At 43.6% G+C, this 10571-nt stretch overlaps 2 protein-coding genes across 4 annotated transcripts in view; one reads left to right on the forward strand and one right to left on the reverse strand.

Moving 5' to 3' along the window:
* LOC122554591 (protein FAM78B) overlaps window positions 1–9317 on the reverse strand; it is a 75585-nt gene extending 66268 nt beyond the window's left edge. For 2 of the 3 annotated variants that reach the window (XR_006313032.1, XM_043699857.1), the window contains exon 1: window positions 1873–4118. Coding sequence is in view for 2 of the 3 variants with exons in the window: in XM_043699857.1 (XP_043555792.1) it covers window positions 1873–2135 (263 nt within the window). In the remaining variant the exon portion in view is untranslated. Of the gene's footprint in view, window positions 1–1872; window positions 4119–9201 lie in introns of those variants that run through there. The other variant, XM_043699858.1, reaches the window with a different exon arrangement.
* Window positions 7690–10571, forward strand: part of plpp6 (phospholipid phosphatase 6) — a 17967-nt gene continuing 15085 nt past the window's right edge. Inside the window, exon 1 of the mRNA XM_043699856.1 lies at window positions 7690–8534. Coding sequence (XP_043555791.1) covers window positions 8069–8534 — 466 coding nt within the window. The 5' untranslated portion in view covers window positions 7690–8068. The remainder of the gene's footprint in view (window positions 8535–10571) is intronic.

Raw genomic sequence — 10571 nt, forward strand, 5'->3', positions numbered from 1 at the left:
AAATATATTGTTGACTAGTACTTGTGATTGATTAACTATGGAGCTACTGAACAATCTGATATTGTTTACCTCAGCAACAATGCAACAAAGCATTATCTTTCGCCTGCTGCGAAGATTTGTCAATATGATGTAATCTGCTGCCCAGGATTGTGACAAGATATGTGCATGGGGAGCACAATATATTGTCTGGTGATGTGAGGGACAATGTGTACAGGGATCTTGGTGGCAAGGACATTGACATGACATGAAAGACAACAACGGTCTCTCCATATCACATCACTGGTGTCAGCTATGTAAAGAACTTGGAGCTGTTCTATATTTGGCGTCTGCCAGAGTTCTTGATTGTCCGGTATTGCTTTGGGAATTTCAACTCAAAAGGAAAAAGAGATTCCGACCGCACTGTCTCCTTCCTACAGTCAGATGTCAGGTCAACGTTAGGTTTTCGGAAATTCATAGCTCACTGGAATGCCATCGCTAACAAGTTTTGCCCATGAAACAGAAACACCTTTTAATTGGGCGTCGATAGATTTGAACCATAGATCCCTTGCATTTTTTTAAAAATTCAAGGTATGAGTGACAGACGTTTATCTTTAAAGGGGGACAGACGTTTAACTTTAGGTTGGAGGGCAGGGTTGCCAGGGTGAAACAAGGGAAAGATCTCATTTCAAAGGTTTTAAATAACCTAGAATTTTCTCTGCTATGCGATGTTGGCATTAAACATGGATCAATCGTCTGAATGCCGCGCGAGGGGGGCCCTGGGGTTATTTAGTCTATAAAAGTGTTGCTTTTGGATCCCAGTCGGATTCAGAAAGATGTAATTGCCTTCGCAAAGTATCGAGATACTATTTTGGAACTTGCAATTTTATTGTCAGCGGGACTGAACCGTCACGCCCCGTGTTTTCAACGAGATCCAACTGAAGTCCAAACCAGCTTTCACGTTGTTATATGGTGAAGGATGCAGCCTGAAATTATACGTGATCATTAAAGAGGATGCGGAAGTTCGAGTCGCAAACTGCCACTTTCCCCGCAGCTTTGATACAAAGCTGCATTTTGTCTCGATCGGCGCTTTACCATAATAAGTACTGAAAGTTCGGTAGCAGTAAATAATGATTAAGCAATTTCAGCCTGGCTCTATGTTGATCACGACTGGTTTGTTAAATTTCATTTTAATTTATGGGATTAACTTGGAAACATGACGTGAATCATAATTGAGCCTGACACTGTACCTTTAAATATGCACCTTCAAACTCTTCCTAATTGTTTGCGTGGTAGCTCGTCAAATGGAAGACATCTAACACTGCAGCTGTCTTAATATATAGCCATGTTTAACTCCCTCTCTTAAGAATGACTCCCATTCCTTAGAAAGAAACGTGGGCGGGTGAGCATGTTTAGTCTGGAAGTGCTGGTCTGCACAGAAAAATTAACTGTTTAGCAACGTACGGACGCTTCCGTCACTAAATCTGAACATAAATCTATCGGGTGCCACAAAGACAGGATAGGAATGCCTTGTGATCATGCAGTGGCAAAAATAACAAAAATAAACCCGGCATATGTGCATAAAAATAATCTCCACTGTATACCCACACTATGATATTGGATGAATTTCATGCAATCCTCACTAATGCACAGTAATACCAATGAAGGAAGCCGCAGCTACAAAGCCATTCATCACAGACCAGTTGTACAATGAGGATTAAACACAAGTGTATTTAAATAAGGTGACTGCAATACATTTAGCCAATAAAGCGGGTTTTTATGTGTGTGGATTGACCATGTTGTAATGCTGACTTATAGTCGGCTCATCATCTTAGCACACTGCAAGGATGAACTGGCAGTGCATTACACATACTCTACCGTGTTAAATTCCCTTACATTCCGAGGTCGCTGTAGGTGTTGAAAAATTCCATCTGGTTGCAAGCTTGAATCCACCCCACAACCCACGTTTCGTTCCGGGGGACTGGAGGCATCACCACCCGGGCGGATGCCTTGAAGTATGGAGTCTTGTACCGTAAAACAATGGGAGAATTCTCCTCGATTAGAGTTGGGCACTGATCAATGGTAGCAGAAACATCATATACCACTATATTCTCTCGACGTATCCGTGATTTACAAGTTATACTCTGAATGCAACCCATCCTTCCGGGCTTTATGGATATTAATATATTTAAAAAGACTGAAGATAGAGCCCTGCTAATCGTCTATCTTGCTGAGCGCGTCAAATCAGACAACAGTCTATGGTCTTCAGTTTGAGTTCGTTATTCGGGTCCGGGCTATAGTTCTTTTTTTAATCCCCCTGTGTGCCTTTCGCCTCCTTATTTTCATGTCACAAACGGCAGGAAGCAGGAGGAAGACGAGGCAGCATATTGGCAAAAAGATAAGAGGAGCGAGAGGATATGCGGGTTTCCCGTTGTAATCGAGTGGCACTGGGAGCAGAGGAAACGCACTGTAGCCACTGACTCCAGCATAGTCTGCATCTGTTGTGAAGCCTCACAGAACAACACAGCCTTTCTTCTGCCTTCATCGCTAACGGTTAATGAACCGCTGGTTCCATTCCTCCCCACCGCCGCTATTCAATGAAGACCGGTACCGACAAATATAAATACATCCGATTTAAAAAAAAATATCTTGGTGAATCAGGCGGTATTTGAAGAGTACTTGCATTGTCCGTCGTATGGCACCACGCTGTCCATTACTCCTGATGCTGAAGATGAATGCGAGAGAGAAAGAGACATCCTTTTTAGTGCCTCCTAGGACCCCATAGGCTGGGTTTCACCATCACCCCCACCCCCCCACCCACCCCACCCTACAAACCCCACCCACCAAGCCCCCAAAGTAAAACACCATCGAGAGAATGCTGTCCCACTGCTTCAGGATTCCCAGGGATCAGGATACCGAGCGGCGCCCCCTTATGTACAACCAGTTCGCCTGAACGACCGTGGCGCCCTGTTCCTTATTAAATAAACATATGCTCCACCAAACCGAATACAGCATCCGGATGAGATTTAATACATTCCAAAACGGGATCTAGTGTGACTAGATAAGCAATCCTTCTTTTTTAAAAAAAAAGACGTTGACTTACGCCTCACAATTACTGTGTGTATGATTTACAGTAAGAAAGAGAAATGCTAACCCACAATATCTGCGCGCTAGGGACCAGAGAACTGTCAATCTGAAATTAAAACGTAATGCACAGCAGGTGGAAAGTGAACAGACAAGTTCTCAGAAGTTCAGGTCCGACGAAAGATGCGCCAAACCGTTCACCTTATCCCATTTTTTTGTTCATTTATCCTCCTATGTATAGGGCAATACATTTTGCTGACTTGAATTCAGAGAATTCCGATCACTAACGTTGGGTCGATGTTGTTAAACGCGTGAATTCAACCCTGCTTCTCTGCAAACCTCTTCGGGCGAAATAAAATTGAAGGAGCCCCCATCACTTTGCCAAAGGTTGGGCGTTCTCAAGACGCAACGCGCTTGCAAACAGGTTGGGTACTGAGAGGATTTGCCAAACAATCATTTCAGCTGATGTTAGTGAGGCTCAGTGATAACAGTCGCGCGAGTAGACTCAAAAAAAGGGCTGAAGTCTCTTTGGAGATTTAGGGCTAAAATCTTGGCTGACAAGCCAATTCTGAGAAGGGTATGGACACTACGCCAAGACCCTACCAAGTCCCATGCATATTCGAAAAACAATAGTTTGTTCCCTGACCAATAGTTATCACTTAAAGCACATCACTAAAATGTGACACGCCATTGCTAGTAGAATGATACTATATGACTATTTTCTTAAGTCAAGCAGTAACACTTCAAAACTACTTTTTAGAAACAGGACAATTCAGCTCCTGTCTACCATTCATGTAGATCACAGTTATTGTGATTCCCAACTCTGTCTTGCCCATATCCCTGCATACCTGAGGCGAGCAAAGCTCTACAGGCCTCAGATTTAATGTTACTAATTGGCCAACATGTACTGTTTTTCTTCCACCAGTCTACTCTCCTACCCAGTGAGTCAAGACATAGAACTTCGAACAGTACAGCATAAGAACGAGCCCTTCAGCCCAAGATGTTGTGCCGAACATGACACCAAATTAAACTAATCCCTTCTGCCTGCTCTTGGTCTATAATCCCTCCATTCCTTGCTTATTCATGTGCTTATCTAAAAGTCCTTTAAATGCTCTTATCAGATCTGCCTCAACCACCACCCTAGCAGTACATTCCAAATTCCTACCATTATCTGTGTAAAACACTTGCCTCTCACGTCGTCGTGGAACTTTCTCACTTTAAATGCATGCTCCCTAATATTAGACACTTCAACTCTGGGAAAAAAGATTCTGATTGTCAACCCTATCTATGCATCTCATAATTTTATAGACTTTTATCAAGTCTCCCTTCAGCCTCCACAACTCAAAAGGAAACAACCTGAGTTTTTCTCACTTAGTGTGGCCTAAGCAAAGTATTATAAAGCTGCAACGTAACAATTTGACTTTTGTACTTAATTCCCCAACCAATAAATGCAAGCATGCAATACACTTTTTTTTACCAACCTATCTACTTGCATGGCCATTTTCAGGGCTGTGGGTTTAAACCCCAGGATTCTTCTGTACAACAATGCTGTTCAGAGTCCTGCCATTAATTTTATACTTTTCCTAAACATTTGATCTCTCAAAGTGCAGCACCTCACACTTAGCTGGATTAAACTCTGTCTGCCATATCTCTGCCCATATCTGCAACTGATCTATACCCAGCTGTATCCTTTGACAATCGTCTACACTATAGACAACTCTACCGATCTTTGTACCATTTACATGCTTACTAATCCACCCATACACACTTTCATCTAAGTTATTTATATATGTCACAAATAGCAGAGGTCCAGGTCCACATGGAACACCACTAGTCACAGACCTCCAGCCTGAAAAACACCCTTCCATCACTACCATTTGTCTTCTGTGGGCAAGCCAATTCTGAATCCACGTGGCCAAGTCACCATGGATCCCATACATCTTAATCTTCTGGATGGGCCTTACATGTGTGACCCTGTCAGAAGCCTTGCTAAAATCCATGTAAACAACATCCATTGTTCTACCCTCATCGATCACCTTTGTCACTTCCTCAAAAAATTAATTCAAGTTAGTAAGACATGCCTTGCCCTGCACAAAGCCATGTTGCTAACTGTTCTCCTGAATGTTTTAAAGTCATAACCCTACAACCTTGACTCCACCAACACAAAATAGTTTTACTCTAGCAACTCCTTTCAAAGTTCTAAAAACCTCAAATCATAGTTTACCCTTCTGTAATCTAGGCATTGCGAGTGTACTTAACCATATCTAATCTGTCATCATAATCTAACCCTTGGTAATATTTTGCTTGGCCTGCATTACCTCTCCAAAGCCAATATGTATTTCTGGTATAACGTGTTGTCAACACAAATTGGCTATAGATCAACGAATTGTGGACACTGTTTGGATAACAAACTTTGTACTGAACAGCTATAGCGATTTTCTAAAATGATCTTCTACAGTGCATTTTTCTATAGATGATTACCATAGCGCAATTCTCTATAGCATGAGGTTGCAGAGGAATGAACTGTTGCATTATATCAGAACATACCAGATTTTCGTGGTCTGTACCGAACACTCCAGATAAAGCTCAACTAGACTTTGTACACCTGTATAAATTTCCACCTCTTTATATTCAAGTTTTCTAAAATACAATGACTACATTCCAAGTGCTTTTTTGATTGTTTTATATCTGACCACCACATCTTAATGTTCTATGTATATCAACCCCTAAACCTCTTTGAACCTCCATATTTCTAATGTTTTATTATTTCAAAACTACTCAGATCTATCCTTTTATTTCATTTACATTCTGCCTACTACCACCTAAACAATCTCCTAATCAACTGAGTAATTTTTTAAAATTCCCTGAGTTTTAATGTTGGCTGACTGTCTTTGGTGTGGAACCTTATTGAAACCCTTCTGGAAATCCATATAAATTATATGCACAGGCATTTCACTGTCTATAGCTTCAAGTATATTCTCAAAAACATTGATTAGGTTTGTTAGACATGATCCATTCTTTACTAATTGATAGCGATTTTTGAGAAGATTTGTAGCTCAGGTTGATGATAAGTATGTAAGTTAGCTCACTGAGCTGGAAGATTTATTTTCTGACATTTCGTCACCAAACTTGGTAACATCGTCAGTGAGAGTCTCCAGTGAAGCGCTGGTGGTATATCCCACTTCTGTATTTATAGGTCTTGGTTTCTTATGGTGGGTGATGTCATTTCCAGATTTTTTTTCAAGGTAAGGTAGATAGGATCTAAATCGATGTGTTTATTGATGGAGTTCGGGTTAGAATGCCATGCCTCGAAGAGTTCTTGTGCGAGTCTTTGTTTCACCTGTCCTAGGATGTGTGTGTTGTCCTGGTCAATTGATGTGGGCTATGTTCGATCACATTTCTCTGAATACACCATCATTCTGCGTTGACTTATAGAGTCCAATAATCGCCCCAAATCAAGTGTCAGGTTTATCATTTCCTGGTTTCTCTTCCTCACCTTTTACATTTAACAGTATGACATTTGCAATTTTTCAATCGGAAGAGGCAATTCTTGAACTGAGTAAGCTTCAATTGATTATGGCAAAGCACCTACAATTTGCTCACTTATTTCCTTTAAAATCTACTGACCTCAATGACCATAGAGCCTTTTTCAAGGCCATGAAAACCACAATTTCAATGCAAGCTTGTTTTACTTGTTTTCAGTGTTCTGGCTGTAACATATGCATTGTGAATATAGTGTTTTAAGAAACGGTGGAGAGTGCAAACTTCATGCAGCATCGTAATTAAACCTAAACTCAATATGGTCTGATGCAATGGCGTAATCAATGCAGCACATATAGGTTTGTTAGAATGGTAAACTGCTGTTTTGTCTAATCATCGGTGATATGTATTGTGATGCGTTCAATTTTAATATACACAGGTGCAAGGCCGTAGTTCATTCAACACTGATCCATGCATGTCTGCTTTTGCAGTTCATTCAATGCTAAATGATGCATGTCTGCTGAAGTTATTCACAACATATGTAGTTCTTTAAATAACCAATGCCCGCAGGCCTGATGCAAGATTGATTCAGTGCAAATCTCTATTGGTCTGTTGCAGTTCGTTTAAAACCAATGCATGCAGTTTGCTGAAGTAGTTCATTTAATGTTAATAAATGCAGATTTGCTGCAGCAATTAATTCAAACCCCAACATGTACGTCTGTTACTGCAGTTCATTCAACATCAATGCTTGCAAGCCGATTGCTGAAGTTCATTCACGCACAGGTCTGTTGCTACATTTCATTCAATGGCAGCATTAATGAGTGTACTGCTACAGTTCATTCAACACCAATACCAACATGAACGGCTCTATTGCTGCAGTATATTCCCATGTTGTTGCAGTTTATTCAATATGAGGACATGCAGCTTGGTGGCTGCAGTTCACTCAATGCGAGGACATGCAGATCTGCTGCTGCAGTCCATTCTCATGCAGGCCTGTTGCTGTAGTTCATTTAATAGCAATACATGCAGGTCTACGGTTGAGGTATATTCTTATGCAGGGATGTTGCTGCAGTTCATTCAATACCAACATATGCGGTCGCTGCAGTTCACGCAATACCAGCACATGCGGGTCTACGGCTGCAGTGTATTCACATGCGGGGCTTGTTGCTGCAGTGTACCCAACACGAGCACGTGCCAGGGACCGCACGTGCAACAGGTCGACGCAAGCACAGGTTTACGGCGGCAGTTTATTCAGGTGCAGGTCTGATGCAGTACTGAACAGGTAGATGCTCTGGTGCGCGCGGCCGCAGTGCACTCAAATGGTTTTGCACGCTGGCGGTGCTCTTGTGACCGCGTGCGGGTTACCGGGGTGATTTGATTGACAGGGAGCCGGCTCCGCCCCTTCCTCGAGCCGGACGACCGGCGCCTTGGCGACGGCGGTTGCCGTGGAGGAGGCTCCGCTCCTCCCCTGACGGTGCACTCGGCCGGGGGGAGGGGTGGGAAGGAGTGGGTGGGGAGGCCTGGAAAGATGCCGGCTCACTCCCCTAAATCCCGGAACCGAGAGCCGAAAGGTGGCGGCAGGCTGGAGTTCCTGGTGGCGGGGAGGCCTCCGGGCCTCCTGCAGAGAGGGGCCAGCCCCGAGCCTCCGTCGCCTCGGCACCGGGCGGTGCAGCAGCTGGAGGCGGCGGCGGCGGGCTTCCGCCGGGACTCGGGCTCCGGCCTATACCCCTGCCCGCAGCCCGAGGAGGACTGCATGAAGCTGAACCCGTCGCTGCTCGGCATCGCCCTGCGCTCGCTGCTGGCCATCGACCTGTGGCTCTCCAAGCGCCTGGGGGTGTGCGCCACCGAGGACTCGGCCTGGGGCAGCGCCCGGCCCATCATGAAGCTGATCGAGGTGTCGGGCCACGGCATCCCCTGGATCGGGGGCACCTTGTACTGTCTGTGCAAGAGCGACAGCACCGCCGGACACGAAGTGCTGTTCAACCTGCTGCTGGGTGAGTGAGTGAGTGCAGTCTCCCATCCCTGACTGACCTTCCAGGCCCAGCAACCAGAGGGGACACCCTTTCAACCCAGCTGCAGGGTGGGGGATTGAATCTCTCTCCAGCCCCTCTTTCCTCTCTTTTCCCCCCGGCAGGATTTGATCCGCCGGACTGTGATTCAGAGTTGGGAACAGGGCTACTGGGAACATGGGCAGGGTTGAGGCTGGCTGGACGTCTTGCTTCCGAGCTTCGACGGGACGAATGGCCTCTCCTCCAATGTTGCATGTTACCTGAACTTCCTACAACAGTAGAAGTGACAGCGCTGAAGGCCATTAAGTCCGCCTTGCCTGCCAGCCTACTGCAAGGGCTATTCACCCAGTACCCCACTCCCTCACCGTTCACCAGTCACTTTAAATTGGTGTTCTCTGATTTGGGGTCCTTCCACAAGCAGAAGTTGTTTCTCTTGAGGGCCTTTTTTTCAGGATGACTCTTGATACTTTCTTTAGAGCAACATTTTGTTTTCACCTGCCCTTTTTTTCACCTCTCTGCCTCTTTCTCTCTCTCTGCAAACAATGAGCCAGTTTTCTTTTGAAAGTCTCAATTGAAACTGCTTCCGCCACACTGTTAGGTGTTATACTCCAAATCCTAACCACTCCCCATGTTTAAAAAGGAAAGTACTTACTTGTTGCTGTTTCTTGTTTTGCCAGTCACTTTAAATTGGTGTTCTCTGATTTGGGGTCCTTCCACAAGCAGAAATTGTTTCTCTTGAGGGCCTTTTCTTCAGAATGACACTTGATACTTTCTTCAGAGCTACATTTTTTCGCAGACTTCCATCCACTCATTTATTCCAATTATTAAATGGCTGTGTTGCATCATAATATATTTGACAAATATGTTGGAACTCTTCCAGACTGAGACTTACCCATGTAGATAAAGGTGATGTACTTTATTTAGAACTCCAGCAGACATTTGATAAGGTGCCATATCGAAGGTTATTATGGAAAATAAAAGCTCATGATATAGGGAAAGCATATGGAAGTGAATATAAATTTGGCTAGCTAATAGGAAGCAGAGATTAGGTATAATTCACTCCTTTTCAGATTAGTAAAATGTTAGAAGCGTTGCCACTGGACTCGCTGCTGGGACTTCAACTATTTACAATTATTTAAATGAAGGGACTTTATTATGACTGGTAAATTTGCTAACGATACAAATATGGGTAGAAAAGTAAATTATGAAGAGGACAAAAGGAGGCTACCAAAAGATATAGGTTGTGGTGGCAAAGATGAGACAAATAAAGTACAATGTGGAAAATGTGAAATTGTCCATTTTGGCAAGAAGAAGATAAAGTATTATCGCAATGGTTAAAGATTGCAGAACTCTGCAATGCAGAGTGACCACAAGAGATTAGTTTGCAGATACAGCAAGTAATTAGGAAATACAGTGGAATATTATCATTTATCATGAGGAAAATTTAATACAAATTTAAGTTGGGTGGTTATGCATGGTATAGCTGAGGCCAGATCTGGCACACTGTGCAGTATTAGTCAACTTATTTAAGGAAGAATGAAATTGTTTTGGAGGTCGTTCATAGGTCTATCAGACTAATACTTGAAATGGTGAGGTGGGAGGTAACCTTATGGGTTAGAAACGAAAGAGTTTTTTTTATTTCAAAAATATACTTTATTCATAAAATACTTTGATCTGTACAACTGGACATGCCATACATATGTAAACATTTCATTTGTTTGCATACCGAAAACAGAGTAATCATTCCTATTTACAGGTCTGTATGATTACGTTTTTAGCTGAGGCGTCAGCAGAGCCCAAATGACTGCGCGGGCCCCCTGTTCTTCTTTAGGCAGGCAGGTGTTACACGGTTGTCTTTCCCCACCGCGCCTTGGCGGCAGCTGCCCCAAGCTTCAGCGCGTCCCTCAACACGTAGTCCTGGACTTTGGAATGTGCCAGTTTGCAACACTCAATCGGGGTCAACTCCTTCAGCTGGAAGATCAACAGGTTTCGGACCGCCCAGAGAGCGTCCTTCACCGAGTT

The sequence above is a fragment of the Chiloscyllium plagiosum genome, chromosome 11 (genome assembly GCF_004010195.1).
Source record: "Chiloscyllium plagiosum isolate BGI_BamShark_2017 chromosome 11, ASM401019v2, whole genome shotgun sequence".
NCBI classification, from domain to species: domain Eukaryota; kingdom Metazoa; phylum Chordata; class Chondrichthyes; order Orectolobiformes; family Hemiscylliidae; genus Chiloscyllium; species Chiloscyllium plagiosum.